This window comes from Podarcis cretensis, assembly GCF_951804945.1.
Source record: "Podarcis cretensis genome assembly, chromosome: 15".
Taxonomy (NCBI): domain Eukaryota; kingdom Metazoa; phylum Chordata; class Lepidosauria; order Squamata; family Lacertidae; genus Podarcis; species Podarcis cretensis.
Window position 1 is genome coordinate 45,318,286 of NC_137185.1, and position 24,595 is coordinate 45,342,880.

At 47.0% G+C, this 24,595-nt stretch overlaps 1 protein-coding gene and 1 long non-coding RNA gene across 3 annotated transcripts in view; both read left to right on the forward strand.

Moving 5' to 3' along the window:
- Positions 1–21,230, forward strand: part of PLEKHA2 (pleckstrin homology domain containing A2) — a 97,244-nt gene extending 76,014 nt beyond the window's left edge. For both annotated transcript variants that reach the window (XM_079955150.1, XM_079955149.1), the window contains 2 exons: positions 12,823–12,900; positions 17,041–21,230. In XM_079955150.1, the coding sequence (XP_079811276.1) occupies positions 12,823–12,900; positions 17,041–17,394 (432 nt within the window). In that variant the 3' untranslated portion in view covers positions 17,395–21,230. The remainder of the gene's footprint in view (positions 1–12,822; positions 12,901–17,040) is intronic.
- The window catches only part of LOC307204043, a 63,980-nt gene extending 39,945 nt beyond the window's left edge, over positions 1–24,035 (forward strand). The window contains exon 2 of the long non-coding RNA XR_013833486.1: positions 23,928–24,035. This is a non-coding gene — a long non-coding RNA (uncharacterized lncRNA). The remainder of the gene's footprint in view (positions 1–23,927) is intronic.
- The last annotated feature ends 560 nt before the right edge of the window (positions 24,036–24,595 follow it).

Consider the following 24,595-nt stretch of genomic DNA (forward strand, 5'->3'; position numbering starts at 1 on the left):
TCCTCAGCTTTCTCTGACTTCCTCTTCAGGGAGACTTAAGAATTACCGTATTTTTCACTCCATAAGATGCACCTTACCATAAGGCGCACCTAGTTTTTAGAGGGGGAAATCAAGTAAAAATATTATTTCCCCAGCCCCAAAGAGCAGCGGACAGGCTGCGCGCAACCTGTCCGCTTCTCCCAGAGCTTCTCGGGGCTGCCGGGGGAAGCCCGGGTTTCCCCCCCCCCCAGCCCCAAAGAGCAAAGCCAGCAGGATCCCGCTCACTGTCCTGGCTTCCTCTGGCTTCCGGGAGAGGCTCTGCATGGCTATGGCAGAAGCCAAGACAGCGAGCAGAACCATCCCGCTGGCTGGCTTAGCTTCTGTCCTGGCTGCTTTAGCCACATGCAGCCTCTCCGGCCGGGAGAAGCTGTGCACAGCTATGGCAGAAGCCAAGACAACCAGCGGGATGGTTCCGCTCGCTGTCCTGGCTGCTTTAGCCGCGTGCAGCCTCTCCCGGCCGGAGAGGCTGCATGCGGCTAAAGCAGCACCCTTTAAGGAGCGTGCAGCTCCTGGGGGCTTTTCTCCTCGGGGAAAAGCCCCCAAGAGCGGCGCGCTCTTTAAAGGATGCGCGGCTCCTGCGGGCTTTCCTATGAGGAGGGAGAAGGGACTGACTGGCCGCGTCAGTCCCTTCTCCCTCCTGGGGAAAAGCCCGCAAGAGCCGTACGGAGCTTGTGTGCAGCTCTTGGGGGCTTTTCCTGCCTGCCTCCCCCCTGCATTCACACCATAAGATGCACACACATTTTCCCTTACTTTTTAGGAAGAAAAAGGTGCGTCTTATGGAGCGAAAAATACGGTACCAGCAGCCCAAAGAGCCTGGCTGACATGTGCCCGACTGCTGTTCAGGCACCGACAGATGTAGCAAATGGGAAAGGGGAAACACGACCAAGTCTAGGGTTTTTTAGCCTTGGTCTCTCCCTGTCTATAACAACCGATAATTCATGTTTTAACTTTATGTGGTAGCATATAATGTAAATCTGCAGCTATAGAGGCTCCTGTGACAACTTTATCCTTGAAGTTGCGGCACAATGGAATTGATCTTTTAATTATCATTAATAAACACAGCATGAAGGATAAACCTTGACGGCTTTGCTGTTAAAGGCATAATACTTATTTTCTGTCCGAAATACTGTTTCAGGTTTAAACAAGAACTCTTACCTCCACAACAGAACTGCTTCTATTAAGTCTATTTCTTCCTAGAATGGCTATCTGCTTTTACTCTGCCTGTAAAACATCTCTAGCCCTCTTCGCTCCACATGAGGAAATTAAACCAGTTAATTCTGCCCCACACACCCTTAGCTACTTCCCTGGACCAGGCCCTGCCAGTTAGAATGCCAGCTTCTCTCTTTACCCTCCTCACTCTCTCCTGATGGGCCGTTTCTCCTCCCTGCTGTGATTGGCGAAGAGCCTCCAGGAGGATGACCCAATGGTCTGTCCATCACACCAGGGTCTACCTGCACCCCAGAACATCCCCCAGAATATCTCTGTGCTGCATTTGATGAGTCATAGTCCTCAGAAGACTCCTCTGTGTAGAGATGGGGGAGAAATTCGATTCAGTTAATGTTTAAAAGTAAACCTAGCAAATTTACATTTTTCTAAAACAGTATGAGAACTGAAACACAGGCATTCTTCAAAATTTACACTTCTTCAAATTTTGCATTGCAGTTCTCCAGCCAAGTAGCATGTAGGAAAATTCATATAATACAGTAAAGTGTGCATAAAGCAGTGGCGGACTTTAGGCTCTCAAATTTCAGCAGCACCCTGTTCAGTGCTAAAATTTAGTGCCCCCCCCCTACCTCTTGCACTCTGTTCTAGAACATTGTTGTCTTGTCCCTGCAATGTAGCACCCAGTACTGTACTGGTCACGCTCCCCTAAAACTGCCTCTGCGTAAAGATACATGTATTGGGGAAAATAACATACAACAAATAACATACATATTTGGAAAGTCTGTGTTACGAATATATAGGATAGATAGATAGATAGATAGATAGATAGATAGATAGATAGATGATAGATAGACTGACTCAATGAAATTCCATACATAAATGTGTATATTAGAATAAATTTGCACTAAAATGCTGATCAATTTTCATGACTGGTTAAAAAATACCACAAACCAATGTGGAAATGAGAAACTTGAGAAGCCAAAATTGGCAATTCCATCCATGCCTACTATCTAACCAGAATATTTCTATAGTGATAAATATACATCAGTGTGTAAAGGTAAAGGTAAAGGGACCCCTGACCATTAGGTCCAGTTGTGACCGACTCTGGGGTTGCGGCGCTCATCTCACTTTATTGGCCGAGGGACCTGGTGTACAGCTTCCGGGTCATGTGGCCAGCATGACTAAGCCGCTTCTGGTGAACCAGAGCAGCGCACAGAAACGCCATTTACCTTCCCACCGGAGCGGTACCTATTTATCTACTTGCACTTTGACGTGCTTTCGAACTGCTAGGTTGGCAGGAGCAGGGACCAAGCAACGGGAGCTCACCCTGTCACGGGGATTCGAACCACCGACCTTCCAATCAGCAAGTCCTAGGTTCTGTGGTTTAACCCACAGTGCCACCCGTGTCCCTACATCAGTGTATACTGGTCCTCAAGTGATCAGCACACATTATGCAATTTCAGAATTGGTTCCCAGTTGGGAGGACTGTTTGTTTTTAAGTTTATTTTTCTCTACAGTAAATTTAGCCCTTAACAGTTAACTCTGGTCTTGCCCTGCCAAACAGGATGCTTTGCTGACAACCTTTCAAGCAGAAAGGGTTGAGTGAGCTGAGACTTTATACACAGTTCCTTTTTGGCCTCTGGGGCCCTCCATACCAAGGGCAGCCTGCTTTTGCAGCTATTTCACTTCTCCATTCCATCATATTTATAGTGAAAGTTATTTGTGCAGGTGCAAAAGAGAACCATAAAGATGGGGATTGTTCACTTGTACAGTGTGTGGTAGAGCTGGTCTAGGTCTTCTTTGAAGAAGACTTCTCCATTTATGTTTCCTGTGTTATGCACCGTTGGGGAGGAAGCTTCCTAAATACGCAATCCACCTGAAAGCTACTTTGTGCAATCCCCACAGACGTGAATGGGAGAACTGTACATTGGAGAACTGCACAGGTCAGCCATTTCTAGTAGAGATAGGGAACAACTGGCCCTCCCACCATCTCTGCCCTTTGGCCACAATGCCTAAGGCTTATGAGATTCGTGGTCCAATGACACCCAGAGGGCAACAGCTTCCCTGTTTCCTGGCTTAGAGCCTTCAGCAACCAAGGAAAGTGGACAGAGTTGGAGTTTTGCACAGGGTGCTCAAGAGTCCAGCATATACCTCAAGCTGTGCAGTGCACTATTCCTTGCTATTCATGGGCAGGCTGCTCCCTGTATGTGCACCTGTGGAGTCATGCTAAGAGAGTCAGACTAGCCAAGGAGACTGGGCTCAAAGCCCCACTCAACCAAGAGGCTCATGGGATGATGTTGGATGGGCTGATGCTCTCTTTCAGCCTAACTTGTCTCACAGATTTGTGAGGATAAAATAGCGGAGAATCCTGTATGCCGCCCTACGAACATAGGAAGAGCTCAAAGCCAATGCTCATTCGGCATCCTGTTTCCTAAAGTAGCTTATGGGAAGGAAGCCCACCAGCAGCCCTCTTCCACTTGTGTTCTCCAGTGGCTGGTATTCACTGGCATGTTGTGGCATATGGCCATCACAACTCAAAGCAATTTGTAACTTTATCCTCTGTGAATTTGATTTCCTTTTAAGGTTGATTGGCCATCACCAGATCTTGAGGCATAATCCCATACCTGCCACCACAAATATAATTAACAATGTTAACATCATTTAGTATTAGTATTAAGATATTTTAGAAATTTTGGGGGGAGGGCAGGAGTGAAGATTTTAGCACCTCAGTTTTGAGACCATTAGGAATATAGAATAAGAGCCTTATCCTGAGTCAAACTCATTGGTCCCTGGAGCTCATTATTGTCCACACTGATTGGCAGTGGCTCTCTAGGATGTCAGGCATCCCTACCCAGAGATGGCCAGGATTGAACCTGGAACCTTCTGCATGCAAAACAGATGCTCTTCCACTGAGCTACAATCCTTCTGGGTGAATTTTAGCATCTCAAGGTATCCTGCAAAGTCCAGAAATGTGGGCAGTAGTTTTTCCAGAGACAAGTTCCAGAGAAAATAGAGACCAGCTGCTCCTCTTGGGACATGGGTGTCCCATGGACATAAGAAGAGCCTGCTAGACCATTCCAAAGGCCTGTCTAGTCCAGCATTATGTTCTGCAGTGGCTGCCAGATGCCCATTGGAAGCTTGCCAGCAAGACCTGAGTGCCACTCTTTCCGCTTGTGATTCCCCTCAGCTGGTAGTCAGAGGGACACCTCCTCTGCTGCTGGGATTAGAACATAGGCCTTGTGGTTAGTGGCCTTATCCTCCAGACACACCCTCAAAGCAACTGTAATGCAAGGGAAAATAACAAACAGGATCCATCTTCATGTTAAGGCAAATACAGGATGTTGCCCGAATCTGGCATCTTCACTTCATCATCTGCCTCCTTTCCCCATAATATATCAATGTATCATTGGCTGCTGCTAGCAGGAGAAAGCCATGGGTGACTACAACTGCGTGTTCCGAGGAGGACATGGGCAGCATGACTCCTGGGTGCCATTACTGGTGACCAGCAGCCGCATGTCTGCATCAAAGCACAGCCCAGTCAGATCTCTGTGTGTGTTTTGCATGCATTGCGTTGCTGTCTCATGCCCATTCTGGAAGGGCCAAGGGACCACTGCCAGTCTGGAGAGGCCCTCTAAAACCTGGCTATGTAACATTTTAACTGCCATAGCTTCTGCGAACAGACTGATATTCTGTGCACAGGGCTTCCCACAGCCTCCCAGTCTGCCAGTCTAGAGAGGCTCCAACGTGCTCTTCTCCGGGGGTCCCTGGTGGACTGTGGGCCCTTGCTGGGTCCCCAGCCATGTCTATGCCTGAAGCCAGCCATATGCAAACATGTGCTCCCCCTCTGCCCGGCTGTTTGTGAGGGGTCGTGGGGGTGTTCTAGCCTAGCATTTGGATTAGCCCCCAAGGGTAGAGAAGGTGGCCACTTCAAGTCTCTGACAACTCAAGGAGCATCAGATGTTGGACAGCACCAGAGCTGTGTGTCAGCCCACACCAGCCTCTATATGTGGAATATTTTCAGTTTGTTTTGATAGAGTTCACTCAGATTTGGAACATAGGAAGGTACCTTGCGCTTAGTCATACTGTTGCTTCATTTTGCTCGGTGCTGTCAATGGCAGCAGCTCTTCAGAGTTCTCCTAGCCCGACCTGAGATGCCAAGGACCTTCTGCATACAAAGCAGATGCTCTAACCATGAGAGAAGATCAGAATAATAGGGGCAGGTGGAAATATGTTTTTCAGAATGGTTTTTGCAAAGCAGATTGCTGTTCTATGCACATGTCAAGGAGTTGAACCTGGCTGAGTTTTGTTTATCAGTCACATAACTGTGTGGTAAGGTCTTGTGCATGAGAGCGTGCCAACATCATGTTGGGCAGCACTTTGGTTCAGAAGCAAGAGATCATATGTTTGGTTTGTAGAAGTAGGCAGATTCCGTCCCTGGGGTCTCAAGTTAAAAATATATTGGTTAGCAAGACAACAGCTGCCATTCAGAGCAGGCAGTATAGGGCCCAGCAGTTTGATTCAGGGCCCATCCATACCTCAGCTTAATATGGAACCCCTTGTGCCTCCTTTAAAAACCCCACTTATTGTGACATTCTCCTGCAACTACTGTTCACACACACTTTCTCCTTCCTAAATCTGGAGAATCCCTATGCAATCGATGTAGCAGCCCCCTGTATCTCCTCTATCCAACCTGGTAAAGACCCTCAGGGTGTGAAGCAGGGCAAGGAAGCGTGTGGCCTGGGGAGAGTCCGAAGGGCCAGATAGAAAGCCTTGGAGGGCCACATTTGGGGCTTATGCTTGAGGTTCCCCATTCTTGAGCTGGGCCAACAAGGTGGGAAAGTGCCAGGGGCAGAGGCCTTCTGGGAATTCAGTGGAACAGGAAGAAAAGGTTGATTCCTGCAGCCAACAAACCACAGGAATGCTTGGATTCTGTTCAAAGTACACAACCCAGAGCTTCTTGGAGGAAAAGCAGGATGTAAAGCAGTAGGTCTGGCTTGCTGGCCGGCCTGAACAGCAAAGAAGCTTCTGCTCTTGCTGAGTCTTGTACCTCCACCTCTTTGCCGCTGCCATAGCATCTCCCACGACACCTGTTCACAACAGGAAGTGGGGCTGGCCGCTGTGGTAGAGGGATAGCCAATATGGTGCCTGCTGGATGCTGTTGACTACAACTCCCATCAGCCGCAGCCAGCATTATCAGTGGTCAGGGATCATGGGCATTGTAGTCCAATAACACCCAGAGGACAGCATGTTGGCTACACTGATGTAGTACTTTGGCAGTACTGTAAAAGGAACAAACACTTACTTAATCTGTATCCCACCTTTCCTCCAAGTGCCTCCAAGTGTGGCATCCATGGTTCTCTCCTCACCTGCCTAATTTTATCCCCTGTGAGTTAGATTTAAGCTGCGAGAGAGTGATGGGCCTAAGGACCCCCCAGTGAGCTTCCTAGCTGAGCGGGGACTGACTCCTTGAGTCTGAGACTCTTATGCAGGGAGCTGCCAACCTTTATTTGCCTAAAGGCACTTTTGGTGCCCCCCTTGGGTCACTTTACTCTTCCCAGAGATATTGGCAGAAGTTGGAGCTAGTGGAGTTAATCTGAGCCTTGGAAGGCAACTAATTATTATTATTATTATTATTATTATTATTATTATTATTTATACCCCACCCTCCCCAACCAAGACCGGGCTCAAGGCTGCTAACAATCAATAATAAAAACAAGTTGATTAAAATACAATTTAAAAACCAAGATTAAAATACAACATTAAAACATTAAGATGCAGCCTTTTCACAGGAGGAGAAAGGAAAAAAGAAAGAGGGGGAGGGAATCAAATTGACTCCAAGCCAAAGGCCAGGCGGAACAACTCTGCCTTACAGGCCCTGCGGAAAGAAATCAGATCCCACAGGGCCCTGGTCTCATGAGACACAGCATTCCACCAGGCCCTGGCTCTGGTTGAGGCTAATCTGACTTCCTTAGGGCCAGGGACCTCTAGGGTGTTGCTATTTATGGACCTTAAGGTCCTCTGTGGGGCATACCGGGAGAGGCGGTCCCATAGGTACGAGGGTCCTAGGCCGCGAAGGGCTTTAAAGGTCAAAACCAGCACCTTAAATCTGACCCTGTACTCCACCGGGAGCCAGTACAGCTGAAAAAGCACTGGGTGAATATGCTCCCATGGCAGAGACCCTGTGAGGGGCCTTGCTGCAGCATTCTGCACCCGCTGGAGTTTCTGGGACAGCTTCAAGGGCAGCCCCGCGTAGAGCGAATTACAGTAGTCAAGACTGGGGGTGACCGCCACATGGATCACTGTGGCCAGGTCGGGGCGGGAAAGGTAAGGGACCAACTTCTTGATGCGGCAAAGGGGGGGAAATGTCGCCTTGGCTGTTGCTGTAACCTGCGCCTCCATGAAAAGGGAGGCGTCAAGGATTACACCCAAAGTCTTAACGGAAGGCAATGGCACTAATTGGGCCCCCGCAAAAGAAGGGAGTTGGTCCCTCATCCCCATACCATACCGACCCAGCCAGAGGACCTCTGTCTTCGAAGGACTTAGTTTCAATCGGCTCCCACAAAACCATCCAACCACAGCTTCCAAACATCTGGTCAGTGTGTCCGGGGTCAAGTCGGTATGGCCATCCATCAGCAGATAGAGCTGAGTGTCATCAGCATATTGGTGACAACCCTGTCCAAAGCTCCGGACAATCTGGGCAAGGGGGTGCATAACGATGTTAAAAAGCATCGGGGAGAGGATTGCACCCTGCGGCACTCCACACACCAAAGAGTGGCGCAACGACATCTCCCTCCCTAGTGCCACCCTCTGTCCCCCATAAAAGAGCACAGCTATTTACGGACTTTGCCCTGTATCCCCACGTTGGCGAGGCGGTGTTCCAGAAGATCATGACTGACCATGTCAAAAGCTGCTGACAAATCTAAGAGAACTAGCAGTCCCGACCCGCCTCAATCCAGTTGTCTGCGTAGATCATCTGTTAGGGCGACCAGAGCCATCTCGGTCCCAAAACCAGGATAGAATCCGGACTGAAATGGACCTAAAGCCGATGTTTCCTCCAGAAACCTACCAAGCTATTCAGCAACCGCTCTCTCAATTACCTTACCCAGATATGGAAGATTTGAAACTGGGCAGTAATTGGATAGATCTAAAGGATCTAGTGAAGTTTTCTTTAAGAGCGGACACACCACTGCTTCCTTCAGATCCTCTGGGAATATCCCCGTGCCAAGGGACAAATTGATAATTTCAACCAGGGGGGTCCATGCGACATCTGGACATGCCCTAATCAGCCAAGATGGGCACGGGTCGAGGAGGCATGTGGTGGGCCTACCAGCTTGGAGGAGTCTATGCACATCAGCAGGGAGTATCCGATTGAAATGGTCCAACACTGGACCCAAAGACAATCGAGGGGCCTCCAGTTTTGTCACTGTATCTAAATTGGCAAGGAGGTCACAGTGGAGCAACAGGACGTTCTCCACAAAAAGCTCGCGAGTGCCTCACAGCTGTGGGTCGAATTTGTGCTTAAATTTGGTTGTCCTCCTAAGTACGGTATCGACCTAATTATTCTAAAAAGTTGTGCCGGGCGAGAGCTAGTGGATGCAATGGAAGCTGCGAAGTAAGATTTCTTAGCAGCTTTCATAGCCATCTCATAGGCTTTCATAAGATGCTCTTGAAGCTCCGTCATGAGTCCGTTGCCATACTCGCTCTAGCTGTCTGAGATCCCGCTTCATTTTCCAGAGCTCCTCAGTAAACCAAGGGGCCCGGTTTCGACGGGGTCGCATAGGGCGCTTAGGCACGATCTCATCGATTGCCGCCGAGAGCCGGTTATTCCAGTCCTTGACAAGGTCATCTAATGAGTCGCCAGGAGGAGCAGGGTCCCGCAAGGCCTGACAGAATCTATCTGGATCCATCAGCCTTCGCGGGCGAGCCCAAATAGGCTCGCCACCCGAGCAGGGGAGGAGCGGGAAGTCAATCTTAGCTTTCAGAGCGTAGTGATCAGACCATGGCACTTCCACAGCGGGGAGCATGATCACATCTATGCCAGCACCAAAGATCAAATCCAGCATGTGGCCTGCTTGATGAGTGGGGCCCAAAACAAACTGGGAGAGCGCTAGTGTTGCCATGGAAGTCACTAGGTCCAGAGCCTGTGAGGAGGGGGCAGCATCGGCATGGACGTTGAAGTCTCCCAAAACCAATAGGCTTGGGAACTCCAAGACCCAGCCCGCCGCCACCTCCAGCAGGTCTGACAGGGTGGCTGCTGGTGCGCTGGGTGGTCGGTACACCAGCCAGACAGCCAAGCTCTCCCTGGTGCCCCCACAAGACCAACACATTCAATGCCGGAGATCGCCGGTGGTGGCAGAGCCCTGAAAGAGCAATCCTCCCGGATTAACAACGATACTCCTCCCCTCTGACCCACAGTCCGCGATTGATGGAGGACAGAGAAACCTGGAGGTGTTATCTCATGTAGGGAGACTACTTCACCTTCCCGTACCCAGGTCTCCGTCACGCAAGCCAGGTCAATCCCCTGAGAGACAAAAAAGTCACGCATGGTAGCGGTTTTATTGCCTATGGACCTGGCATTGCACAACACCAATGACGGAGGTGGGTAATCCCTGCTCGCCCTACCCTCGTCCCTTGGGATGGGGCGTAGATTGGAAGGGGTTTGAGCATCACTGCATCTCAAAACCCTTCGCCAATAGTGATATCTAGCCCCACCACCATTCTTCCCTAGCCCTTCAATAGTGGGAATCCCAGACCCCATACTAGCCTCCCCAATAGAGGGGTAAGATCCCCTCACTAACAAGTCATCCCTGGGCCAGGACTCCTGGGTCAGAATGGTATGGGGAAGAGGTGAAAGTTTGATAGGGTAATTATCCCTAGAAGATAAAACCCAACCAACCTCACCCCAAGTGGGGAGGGCGGTCCCACAGTGTTTAATTCGTTGTCAATCCCTCTCTCCCTCCTGGGTTGATTGAAGGACTGTTGATTCTATCTGTGGGAGTATTAAAGAGGCATGTGCTATAAAATGGGAATCGCTCGCCAACAAAGAGCCAGGTTCGAATTCAGAAGCTCTGTCCATCCTGTCTCGCCAGGAGTACCGTAGAGGTCGATCATTCTCATAAGTTTTTGGAACATTAGGCAAAGGTCCAGATATAGATTGGGTGCTGGATTTCTCCAGACTGTCAGCAACATAGAATTCTTTAGGTGTTGTTGACATAGAAAATGTCAGAGGCGCCAAATTCCTCATCTACTTCGATGTCGCTTGAAAAGGGAACAGGGAGTTGCACTGATGTCTTTCTATGGGGTAAGAAGCTGTTGGACATCTTTAAATATTGTTCTCTAGGCTCTACTGTCCTTATATTTTGGGTAGAAAACTCAGTCTTATATTCGATAACCTCTTCTTCGGATCTTGTAATTCTAGGCTTACAGAATTCTTTTCTTCCTTCGGGCAGTTAGTAGTATTAAGCTTGATTTCCGTTGTCCGCATTAGCTTTGGCTCTATGCAAGGAACCAATTGCCTCCTTGTTTCGTCCTTAAATACCCTCACTGGACGGAGAGAGTGGAACCACCATAGAGTATCCTTTATCTCCATGAGTCGAGATGGGAGGGCTGAGGACCTAAAGGTCATAAATAGGCATGTGATGTTTCCCAAGGTAGGCAGGAAGTGGAAATTTTCTAGATTTCGGTAATGGTAATTCAGGAGCTGAGACAAGGACGTAGTAATTTGTCTGTGATTCATCCACCTATGATCGTATCAGTGAATCTCATGCATGAACTGGTTCGTTTGCAAGACTATAAAATGGTGCATGCATGGAAAAAGTGGATAGAAAAAAGATTTTTCCCTCCTTCATAGCTCAGGGTCATCTAGTGAAGCTGAAGGTTGGAAGTTTCAGGACAGATAAAAGAAAGAGTTAAACTATGGAACTCCCTGCCACAGGAGGCAGTGATGGCCACCAACTGCAGGGCTTTAAATGAGGCTTGGACAAATGCATGGAGGAAAAGGCTATCCAGGGCAACTCGCCACAATGTCTGTGCTCCGCCTCCACAGCCAGAGGCCATCATGTTTCTGGAAACCACAGGAGGGGACAGGGCTCTCCGACTCAGGTGCTGCTTGAAGGTTTCCCACAGGCGTCTGGTTGGCCACTATGAGATCAGGATGGTGGACTAGGTGGGCCAATGGCCTGATCCAGAAGTCTCTTCTGAGGTTCTTATATAGAGCTGAAATGGGGGGAAGTGACATTCTTCCAACTTCCACTTTCAGCTCTATGTATTTTTCAGGGAAAGGGAAAGCAGGCAAGAGGCCAGGGGCTTAGCGGGTGCCAGGGGGAGATTGAAAGGGTATCATTGTGCTGCCCGTGGTGACACATTGGCAACCCTTGCTCTGACCGCTTTGAGGTCGTCGTCCCCCCAGTAAACTGGTGTATACATTTTATGAAATAATTAAATAACCACTAGCTCACGCTGCTTCTCCAGTGTCTTTCTTCAAGGCCAGGATGAGAACATCCCCTGCTACTCCGTGTTTGTTCACCCCTTGCTGTGATGAGCAGCAGTCAGTGACAAGAACTTTCCCTTCCCTTGATATTTGGGGTGAGATCTAGCTGTTATTTATGTGTGGGCAAATTCTGTTGACTTCAGTGGGGCTTACTCATGTAGCTGAGCTGTCATTCTCAGATTGTGCTGCCCATCTGGAAGGCAACTGCTTCCCTTTCTCAGAAAGCCTATTTTTAAAAAAAAAAGGCCCTGGGGATTTGTTGCTTTTGGGGGATGTGTGTGTATGTGTGCTTTGAAGAAATGTATTTCTGAAGTCTCACTTCTGTCCCCTTGTGGAAGTTTGCATGGCAACAGGTGAACTTTGTGTGCCTGTAGTGTAGACTCTCTATTTTGCAGAAGGGATTTACATTTGCAGACAGGCCTTTGTCACCCCTGCGCAACAAACCCACTTAAAAACCAAACAAACCCACTGATTTTGTAGTTTGGGGAGAGGTGAGAAAATGCATTGAAAAGTGTGGATGAACAAATGACTAACAGGAAGAAATGTAAACATGCTGCAAGCAAATCAGAATGAATGTGGGGCAAATGCTCATTGTCATATCACTGCCCTGCAAACAAATAAGAAGATTGCTCCAGAGAGACTGGAAACCGGCTAATTGCCACATAAGCTTCTTGCAAGCAAGTCCAATTGAATGCTCAATAAGCAGGTCTATTGGAGGGGCCCTTATATTTTTCAAAACAGATCAACCATTGTCTAGCGCTTATCTCCAGCAGTCCTGGGTCCAACATGGAATTTACACAGAACCTATTAGAGTCTAATCTGATTAGGTATTGCTGTCTCTTCTTCATGATGTGAACATTCAGCTTTTCACCCCTTCTTTTCACATTTAACACGATGGGAAGGAACTTTAACATGGTAGCCACTTGGCTAGGGCAGGAGTGGGGTACCGGCCCCACAAGGCAGCTCTGACTGGGGGATGAGGCTATCCACTTGTCAATCACTAGGTCAGTTCACCCGCAGACCCTCTTCCTGGCCTGAAATGTCATGGTGCAGCATAATCCAGCTCTGGGGATGGGAGTCTCGTGGGCTGTGTTGTTTTTGGCTGATGTCTTTATTCTTTCTCTCTGCAGGCCTATAGCCCTGAGGACATGCACAGCTGGATCAAGGAGATCAGTGGGGCTGTGCATGCCCTAAAGAGCTGCCCTAGGGTAGGTCATATCATTTGCATGCAGAATTAATTAATTTTTTGTGCTTGTTTTCTTAAGCAGACATCATCCATTTTAATGTCTTGGGCAAACATTTGAGAAATATCTCACTTCCTGGAGGCAGCTTACTAGTCTCTGGCTTGATCCCACAGAAACCGGGAATGGAAAGTGGGTGAGACCGGAGAAATTAATGAGCATTATGCAATGGGAACATGTATCTGTCCGCCTCTCTACAGCTGCTGCAAGCAACTTGGCAAAACTTGCTTAACTTTTCTTTGGGGGGAAAAAGATATTAATCATAATTCTGTGGCTTAGAAATTAAGCAGAAATTGGGGGCTAGAAATTGGAGCAACTTTATAACCCACCCCCATCCCATGCAGTCCAGTTTTGTGGACCTGATTTTTTTATATATAAATAATTTTTATTAACCGACCAATCAAATCAAATCACATCACATCACATAAATTACAAATTACAAAGCCGAATTTTTAAATTTTTGTTGGGGGTACCCATATTTCAAGTTCCGAAGGGGGTCCAATCATCATCTTGCTGCTGCATTAATGTCCACAAATCTGTCCAAATAATGTTCATAATTCTATCCAATCCTATCTTGCTGTTTCCCACATCTCATCTTGTTATTTTTGTATAATTTTTCCTTTCTCTTTGCGACCTCTTCTGATAATCTCCTTAAGCAGGTAAAAACAAGTTGTAATCCTGTGTGAATTTTTCCGTTCGCCCAATAGCCATATCGAGATGGTTTCCATATATCATCACTTCCATAGATAAAAGCACTCTTTCCATCATTAATCTTCACAAATCTGTCGCCTTCTTTAGTCCTCTGAGGAGGTTCGCCCGCAGTATAAAAACAGATCCATTCCTCCTCCCAAACATAAATCTTTCGACAGAACTTGCCAAAATGGCGACGCTGTTTTTTACTGCGTCATCCCAAAGCTCTTGTACTTTTCTCGATCTCCTTAAAACATGCTTTTGGTTAGAATTTATTTTCACACAGTCTTAAATCATCCAGCTTAGGTCATTTAATCAGCATTTCTGACTTGTGGGGGGGGATTATTGGTTAATCACATAGAAGAAAGAAAGAAAAGTTTTTTCCCCTCCCCCATCCAGTTCCGCTGCCGACATACCGAGCCTTGATGTGTCTTCTCATGATATATTCCTGTTTATCTGACCCGTCTTCTTTCACAGAGGTCCCTTCAATTAGCAGTCTTTACTCCCCATTCTTCACTTGAAATATGTGCATTTGCTTCTTCCTAATTGTTTATTTTCAAGTTGCTGCAGCTAGTGGCGCGATCAGAGACAGCGTCCAGGAGAGCCGAAGTCCACACAAGGGCGTTCCGCCTAGTGCCCTCACCCCCTCGAATCTGGGGGTGATTTATGGGCACAGCAGGCAAGGGCAGTCCCCCCCCCATTCCCTTTGGGGGGGCAGGGAGGCGGCATACTCCCATTACAGCCTCTTAATTACCTTGTGTGGGTCGGAGAGATGTTATTGTCGGCCATCTTCCAATGCGCCCCTAGTGGCCCCGAGTTTTGTGGACCTGATTATTATTATTTACATAGGAACAAGTTGCAAGTTGACATAACTTAGTTCAGTCTCATTTCTTTTATTTAGTCCCCTCGAGGGATGGCTCTGCAAGGAGACTTTAGCCAAGACCACAGGTGGAAGGACCAGGGAATAACCACTGCTGATCCAAAGCACAGAATAAAAAAAACCTGTTTCTCAGTGGCCACACTTGTTGCACCCTGTCCTAGATATTCTACCTCGTCCACCTCTGGTTTCCGTTATTAGATGCACCACTTTCAAATATTTTGCCCTTCATAATCAATGAGGGCTAGTAACTTGTTTTGCAGAGAGAAGAAGCAGAAGTAGAGACTCTTGTGATCAGAGAAGCCAGAGTGCACTGGAGGACCTGCATTGAGGAGGCTGACTCTTCCCACCTGAGAGTCAGGGCCTTTCAAGTCTTTTGCCTCCTCTTCCAGGGGGAGGAGCCATCCTGCTCTCCAGTTCTGCCTCTCGTTCCTTCTTCTGTGAGGAAAAAGATCATTACTGTCTTTGTGGTTTCTCTTTTGCTTTAGCTTTTGCTTCTTGTACAGTATGTTGTTGGTTGTCATGTAGGAGTTGGCTGAGGCTTGCTTTTGTCTCATACTTCGTTAGAGCCACTCATCCATCTAGCTCATGATGGTCTACACTGACTGGCAGCAGCTCTCCAGGCTTTCAGACAGGCAGTGTCTCCCAGCCCTTCCTGGAGATGCCAGGGATTTCTGACTCCCAACTGTTTAACAATAGCAACAATTTCCCTCCCAAATTAGGTTGCTGAAATGAAGAAAGCTGAGGGGTTGTGGTGGGGAACCAGGACTAGATTTTTATATGAAAGGGCTGTGATCTCAGTTCTGGTACTGAAAACAAGTTCATGATGTGCACTGTGAGGGGCTCTTTTCTTTAATTCTAAGTCAATGTCCACCCCTCTTTCTAAGCTACTATTTTCCCTTTGGCTTCTGAGCAGTGGACCTCAGGGTTGTTGGAAAAAGCAAAGAGGGAAGATGGAAATCTACCCATCCCTGGTTTAGGTTATATTTTTGACCAAAACCAAAACCCTTTCCCATCTCCCTCACCAGCAGCAAAGGGTTCATGTGAATGCATCTGTACAAGATCAGATCCATTTTTAAGGCAATCTGAAGAAGGTTGACTCAAATGTCTGCCAGGCATTCTGACCATATGGAAAACAATTTCACTGCAGGAAAGCTTCACTATGGCCTGGGATGAGTTTGCTCTGCACTGAAATATATTAATATTCTGCACCAAGAAATGTTGAATTCTTCAACCTGTACAAATTATGTATATTAAGCAACTAGTCATTGGGGAAGTTGAATCCAGTAGAATTAGTCTGAACCTTGAAAAGCACATAGAGATTGGGAGGATGACATAGGCTATGAGATTAACCCCACTCAGTGGATCAAAATGTGGTCTAAACCCCCCTTTAAATCCATATCAACAAAAAGAAAAGAACTCACTCTGAAAATCACCTACAGGTGGTACCTAAACCAAGAAAACTAGTGCTAATACGCCTAGGAACCTCACCAAAATGCTGGAGAGGGTGCACCTCCACAGGCACATGCCTCCACATGTGGCAGGAGTGCCCCAAAATCCAACCATTCTGGACAACAACCATATGAGAAATAAGTAAAACAATCAAGCAAGTATTAGAAATCACCCCAGAATTGGCCTTACTAAACATCTTCCAAGACAACAATGCCCACTTACACCACAAAGAACTCATAACCCACCTACTTTCAGCAGCCAGAAGCATCATAGTCAGACACTGGAGAGACCTGTCAGGAGTAAACATGGACCAATGGTACCAGATAGTATGGGAAACAGCCGTACTAGAAAAATTAACCAATAAACTGAAACTGACACGGGGACAAATAGAAGAAGACGCCTTCATCCCGGTATGGCTCCCCTTTATCACATACAGTGCCCCACAGGACAACGATAAAAATCCACCAACAGCATACAAATCAATTTGGCTAACCTGATCCAAAACACCCACCCACCCCACTCACACATGAAAACAAAGACCACCACAGCCAACCACAAATAAATAACCACATCCTAGGCCAACCTCTCTCACCAAAGGAACACAAGCGAACAGCAAAGAACCTGCACAAGCAACACTGACACCAAACCCTATATATAGTAAGTAAAATAGAAACATCGCCACCCAACCCCAACCCCCCCATCTTCCCCCCCCACCTCTTTCCCCCTTTTCTTCCTAATGTCTCAACAAATGAAACTGATTTGTAAAAATGTTACGTGGGGAGGGGGGAAATATGAGAGAGAGACATTGCAAACACTTTTGTAAATCAAGAAAATCTTTAATAAAAAATAAAAATAAAAAGCACATAGAGATGAAGTAGGAAACAGTGTCACTTTGAAGGGGGGAAAAGGAAACCACCGCATTCCACATGACCAAGGGAGCACAGGGGCTTCATCGGTCCCTGGGAAGACTTCAGGGGCACCATTGCACCCATGGGCACTGTGCTGGCACCCCCTTTGGCATGCATAAGCTGCAAGGTGTGTCTCTTTTCTCTCTCCCTCTCTCCCCCACACCCCTCTACCCCATGCAGGACTTGGTGAGATCTGCTTCGGTGAACAAGCGCGGAGGCCCCAGCTCAGCCATGCCTCCCATTGAAAGGCTGAAGCATCTGGGAGGGGAGCCCAAGGCCTCTGCCAAAAGCCCGTCGGCCTCGTGCTGGCTGCCTTGGATGCCGGTGCCACAGTCGGAAGGGAAGCCGCAGCCTGCAGCAGAGCAGAAGGCTGGCCTGCCAAAGGACTCAGAGTTCTCCCCTCTGTTTGCCCAGCGAAATGCTAGAGCCACGCAGGGCGGGCGTCTCCGGCACAGGTCGGAGCCCCAGAACTTTAAAGAGCATCCATTTCCCTTTGACCTGGATGACGAGAGCATCCGGACCTCGGATGTGTGACTGTGCACTGCAAAGCAGCGCCTGTCGATGTACAGACCATGTTGACGCTTCCCTGGCCCTGACACATGGATGTGTTGGGGCAAATGCTAGCTAGCTTGCACATGCTTAGGAAGCTGGAGCTGGAGCAGTCACTGTGATGTGATGACCTTAAATGTGGGAAGCACATGAGATGCAACCTCCAGCCCTGGAGTCATTCCTTGCACATTTTCAGTGTGATGTGGTTCCTTCTCAGATGCCTTCCCATATAGTAAAGGAGAGACCACCTTTGCCAATCAGCTAGAAACCTGGTATGGGTGTTCTCTCTCTCTCTGTCTCTCTCTCTCTCTCTCTCTGTGTGTGTGTGTGTGTGTGTGTGTGTGTGTGTGTGTCACTCACTGGAGTCATCTTGACCTCTTCTGGCAATGTGCCCAGGTACACCCCACTGTTTTTGTAGCAGCACACTGGTGGTCTGGCTTGCATGCTTGATCTGCAGAGGAGTTGAAGGCAGCACTCCTAACTTCTGTGGGAGAGGACTTTGAGGGTTTTTCTATAATTGTGGCTTTTGAAGAAATCTTGTGGAACAGTGTTGGACTGTCAGTTTCAATGTGAATGTCTAACTCTCTAGCTCTCACAGAAACCTGTGTGTGTAACAGATGCTCTTCATCTTCAGTGAGCCATGCTGCTGATGTGGGAAGGCCATACACTCTTTTTGTCAAGGTACAAGGGGTTGGCACAAAGTGGAGTTCCTGGAGAGCTTTTCCTGCAGAAGGGAGCATAGGAAGCTGACTTATCCTGATAGAACTTGTCCATCCAGGATTTCAGAGAGGGGCATTTCTCTCACCCCTACCTCGACATGCCAGGGGTTGAACCTGGGACCTCCTGCATGCTAGGCATTTGATCCAGCACTGAGCCATAGCCCTTTCCTACACAGCAGCATCAACTGCAGTTGCACAGAAGGTTGGGGCAGGGGGCAAATAAAGCAAGGTTATGGCAGGGATTCTTCAAACTCTGGTATGGGGATATTCTGGTGATCTGCAGTGGGTTCAACTGGCTAAAGCTATATTTACACCAGCACAGGCAACCTATGACCCTGTAGATGTTGGATTCCAACTCCCATCAGCCCCAGCCAATTCAGTCAATGGTCAAGGATGATGGGAGTTGAAGTTCACCAACACCTGACTGTTCACTGGTTCCCCACCGCGGATTTACACAGTGTGCTTTCAGCTGGTGTGTGAGACCATTATAATAATAGTAAAAAACAACAACAGGAAATCCATAAAGAACTTTTCCAGAACTGGCACAACCAAAAACTCAGTTGTATCTAAAACCAGGATGCTGTCTTGTGCCACAACAGTCTTAGCTCATCTAATTCAACGATGTCTATATCATTTGTCAGCGGATCTCCAGGACTTCAGCCAAGATCTTTCTACTCCTACCTGGAAAGGCCAGGAACTTCAATTGCCTGCAGAATATGTTGGCAGCCGCTCTTTCCTCCACCCTGCCCTGCACTCTGATGCATCTATAGGTAAAGGTAAAGGTACCCCTGACCGTTTGGTCCAGTCGCGGACGACTCTGGGGTTGTGGCGCTTATCTCGCTTTACTGGCCGAGGGAGCCGGCGTGCCAGCATGACTAAGCGCATGGAAACACCGTTTACCTTCCCACCGGAGCAGTACCTATTTATCTACTTGCACTTTGCTGTGCTTTTGAACTGCTAGGTGAGCAGGAGCTGGGACCGAACAACGGGAGCTCACCCCGCTGCGGGGATTCGAACCGCTGACCTTCTGTGAATGCCTCACTGATGCTTATCAGGCCCAAGACTAGCAAGACCCACTTGCTACAGGAGGCCTGCCCTAGATGGCATTTGTGCAACTGTGCTGCAGCCTAGGAGATTTAATTCCTAAGATTTTTTAACAGCCTTCCTTGTGTTGCCTGGAGTATGAAGAAATACAGAGAAAGGGCCAGACAGAATGTGATAAAAGTCAGTGCAACAGAATTAGTGTTCTAAAATTCAGCCCTTGGCTCTGGCTTCCTAAATGAGGACTGTCACACAGAAACAATCTGGTTGCTATCACAGCCACACCATGCATTTACAGCCCTCTTGGAACACTTTAATAGCTTCCTCCAGATAATCTGGGAACTATAGTTGGCCAAGGGTGCTGAGAGTTATTAGAAGACCCCTTAGGAAATGACAGTTCCCAGGATTCTCTGGGGGGAGGGGTGCCATGACGGTTACAGTGGTATAAGGAGTGCTTTACATGTATGGTTTGGATGTGACATAGCTGCATTAAGTGAACTTCTTAGCTCTGAATGTCCAGGACAGAAGGAAAGTCTGTCCTCAGAGTGAGGACTAGCTCCTTTTTAAACGTTTCCTTCTCCCATATTTCCAGGTCACAATGTAGTCATCTAAATAACGTTTGCCTTTGCAAAGGGGTGGGGTTGTGATCATTCCCCCCCCCCCCCAAATTGTTCCGGGTGCCTGACTAAAACAGAAAGCAAAGCAAAACGCAAATCTAGCAAGGAAAAATCAAACAGGATTTCGCTATGCGAAGACTACTCTCAAACAGTGTGAACGTCTGTGGTCAGAATATACTCAGGTATGCTCCCTGTTTATATGGCAGGTTTTTCAGGAGCACAAAAAGATATTTATTTGTTTTTTGAGTGGGCTGTGATAACTTGTATCAAGCTAGATTACTCCCCCCACCCCTTTTAATGCCAACATTAACCTGGAACAGATTCTGGTTAATATATGAAGCAATAAGGATACAGAGAATTAAGTGTGTGTACTGCACAAAAAAGAATACTGTTTGCATATTTTTTAAATAATTTATTTACTATCTGCATCACTTATTCTGGTTTTTCTCATAAAAGTCTAAAGACATTTTGTGCGATGCTTAAAGGCTTTGCTTTCGACCCTCTGAGCAGCGTGTGGGGAGGCCAGCAAGCATTTTGGCCACCAGGCATTCTCATTATATTTTCATATTCCATTCATGACAGTCTGAAGTAGGGACAGGTATGCTTGGGCTGCAACTCCCCATCAGACCAATCTAGCATGGGCAATAGCCAGGGATGATAGAAGTTTTTAGTCCAGCAACAGGTGAGCAAAGGCTGCCCTAGGCTGTCCTCTCCTTGCCAGCCTGGTCTGAAGCTGTGCCCCTGTTGGGATGGAGATATTGTGGATAGAGCTAATTTGTGCCAGCTCGACCCTCCCTATGCCAATTTATTTGGAATGTCCAAAGGGAGCTAAAGAAAAGCAAGGAAGTAGAAGAAAACTTGCTCAAGTATTACTTGCTTACTTGGAAGTAAGTCCTACTAAGTGAGGCCTACTCCCCAAGCACGAGTGCCCAAGACTGCAGCCATGTTTTGCTCTTTAGCAGGCATTGCCAACACAGGCATTGCCAACACACTTTGTAGCTGTCAAAATATTGCTCTTTTTCTCTTGTCAGCCCCCAAATTTAAAACGTGGAATTTCTCAAGAAGCTGAATTGCACCACGTCTTGATACCACGTTCTGCACTTTTTCTGCATCCCCCCAGGATCTCAGCATGCACATCACAGCCCTGGTCCTTTCTGCATGCACCGCATGTGCTCTGCTGCTGAGCTGTGGACCCCCATCCCAAAAGAATAAATTAATCAAATTAATAATGTTGAAATGTAGCCCAAGGCTCAAGATGGGAGATGTTTCAGGATTGTGCACCTTAACTCCCTGCTCTTTTAAAGGGAGAGAAGAGGCTTACACATTGCTTTTTCCTTGTGAATACATGCAAAATAATTATTAAAAGAGATTTATGCTGGAAAAGTAGACTTTGCTGGAAACTATGAAAATTCATTTGAATGAATGGAAGTAGTATTGAACCAGATGACCATTTGTCTTTTTGTTTGCTTACAAAAATGTACATTTGACCAATACCGTTCTGTTGTGTTTTTCAAAATAAGTATTCCTTTGCACTAACTTGTACTTTAAACACGTGAGTACCTTGTCAAGTTTGCCAATAATTTCCTGAAAATCCTTGTCTGCTTTTAATAGGCAGAGGTCAGGTGGCTGCAAAGCATTGTGCTCCACTTCTTCCTCTGCTCCATTTCAATCTGCCCTACAACTTTGCTAAAAGAAAAAGTTGTTTGGTCTAGGTGAAATGTGTGTAAATACAACAGGCTTCCTATATTGTGTTTGAAACACACATGCCATGGGATTCTGTGCATTTTTACTCTGAAGCAAATTCCACTGCATTCCACAGAGTAAGTATGTGTAGCATTGTAGTCTTAATTTGAAACCCTGTTGGTTTCTTTTAGTGGACTTTACTTATCATGTAGGTATGCTTAGACAGGAACATCAGGGAGAAGAGCCCTGAAGCCAGAATCCCCCTCCAGGTGTTGTTGGACTCTGGCTCCCACCAGTCCCAACCAGCATGGCCAATGGTCGGGGTGGTGGGAGATTTGGTCAAAAACACCTGGAGGGTGCCAGGTTGAGGAAAGCTGCCTTGAGCACAGGACACTCAGTCCTCTGTGTGTTTACTTTGAAATACAACTTCAATAGGGCTCACTCCCCACTTAAGTTTCCATAGGATTGGTGGCCCTCGCCCTACACTCCTAAGCACACAACCCTTAGGGAAGCCTCACTGAAGTCAATGCAACCTCCTGAGTAAACCTGATCAGGACAGGATCAGCGTGTTACAGCTTGCCCTTGCCTTTTCTTGAATCTATAGATTTAATGTGAAGCAAAAACTTTGGGGCTAGAAATTCCAGCTTGTTGTTGTTTAGTCGTTTAGTCGCGTCCGACTCTTCGTGACCCCATGGACCAGAGCACGCCAGGCACTCCTGTCTTCCACTGCCTCCCGCAGTTTGGTCAGACTCATGTTTGTAGCATCAAGAACACTGTCCAACCATCTCGTCCTTTGTCGTCCCCTTCTCCTTTTGCCCTCCATCTTTCCCAGCATCAGGGTCTTTTCCAGGGAGTCTTCTCTTCTCATGAGGTGGCCAAAGTATTGGAGCCTCAGAAATTCCAGCTATGTTGCTGTTAATAAATTGAAATGGCAGCCATTAATCTTAGGCAGCTGAGCACTAACATGCCATGCACTTGACTGGCTGTGCAGGGAACTTGGAAATGCATTGCTCTGTATTAGTAAGAGATGGCAACAGCTTCTGGGGCTCCTCCCAAAGCCTGCTTCTCCCATGCCTAGATAGCACAGTTCTGAGCAGTTTTCCACTTAAGCCACACTTTCTAATATTATTATTTATTCAATTTGTATACCACCCTATACCCGCAGGTCTCAGAGCGGTTCACAACATAAAATCACAGTATAAAAACACAAAATACTGAATAAAAACAAAAAACAATCCAATAATCACCCACTTCCACAACACATTTTAAAAGGGCATCAGATATCAGTCAGCCAAAGGCCTGATTAGAGAGGAATGTTTTTTCCTGGCGCCTGAAAAGGTAGAATGAAGGTGCCAGGCAGACCTCCCTGGGGAGAGCATCCCACAGATGGGGAGCCACTGCAGAAAAAGCCTGTTCTCATATTGCCACCCTCTGGACCTCTTGTGGAGGAGGCAGCTAGGTTCATCCATTCTGACACAACCTTACAAAGGGCTGCTTGTGACTTTGTGGAAAGCATGGCCTCCATGGGGCTGTCCCTGAATAAGTTTCTGAACCCCTCAGAGTTTTGAATCTATTGTGCAAGCTCTACTGCATGTGACTCAGAGCAGAGGTGCTTAAGAGGAGGTGGTGTCTCTACACCCATGATGAGGACAATCCACACCCTAACATTCTCCTTTGAAAGCCTTGCTGAAATGCTTGAATCTGCAAAGACTTCAACATCTCCTTTCACTTGGGCAGCTTGTTTCAGAGGGACCTTTTCACAAAGGAACCCTTGACTTTCAACTGCCTCACCTATAGCTTAAAAGGGTCAGCCAGATAGATCCTTCTGGGAATCTTACCAGGAAGGATTCACAAAGGTGATGGATAACTCCAACTGCTCCTGTATTTGAAGACTTCATTTAGCTCTCAAGACCATGATTACCCAGTTTCCTTTTGAAAACCCCTAAGCCAGTCTTATGGCAGTGGGCCTCATCTATTATTATTTTTCATACTGTGTGGAAAAGTAATTTCTTGTGTCTGGCTGAGCCAGAGGAGAGAAATTTCCCTTGTCTATAAGGTTGCAGGCCTAGGCTCCACTTTTACAAGAGAGCAAGCCCATTGAATTCAACAGAACTGCCAAGTAAACCTGTTTAAAATCACATGATGGTGCTGCTTGCTTTGCATCTGTGGAACTGTCACTTGGTCCAGAATCTGCCTAAACCAAAATGCTTGGATGTGATCCTGTTGAAGCAAATCCAAGTTATTCGTATTAATTTAGGCTACAGATGGATGAAGTTGTAATAATTTTTCTCTCCTTGCCAAGCATCCACCCAGTGGGTTCAAGGAAAAAACAAACCAATCAATCATCAAAACTGTGTTTTCTTGTTTTATTCAGAAAAAGGTTTTGGAACTGTTTGTACATTTAGCTATGGGACTCCCACTAATAACTCTCAGGTGTGAATTGCGCTCCTGTAGAAAGAGTACTGGTAATTTTTTTTTTTCTGAGCAAAATTTATATGGTACAATTGCTTGATCCAAACAAGTAATTGGGGATAACTGTTTTAATAAAACAGAACAAACATTTTAATGTGTTTTTCTTCCTGCCCTGGCTGTATGGAGTAATTTAAGATGTCATTACTTTTTAAATCATGCAAATTATAAAATTAGTATTTTCCTGCTTAGCAGCGACAACAACTGGTTATGTAACCACTCCAAGAGGGTGCAGGGTATGTAGTTTACATGAGGGCTATTTACCAAGCACAGTATTTGGTTCGGACCCTGATTCAACATTTCAGAAAAGAGCACAATTCAGTCCAAAGTGCAACTTGCAGTCTGAATACCAGTTCAGAAAAGCAATGCTTTGTGCCTCCCCTATTCACTATTGTGTGTTGGGGGGGGGGGCTATCCAGTTTTAAAACAATGGAATGCCTCCTGTTGTTCTCTTATTTGTTCTACATCAATATCCCACCTTTAGAGGTAGAACAAAGGATGGGACTTTCATCTCTGCAAAGTAGGCCACATTTAGTGAACACAAAGGTCACCTCTCCATCCTCCAGGCAAGCAAGGGGTCATCACAGTTCAAGGACACCTTCCAGCTGCCCAAAAGAACTCCCAGGGCTGGAAAGGGAGTCGGCCTGCAACGGAGAG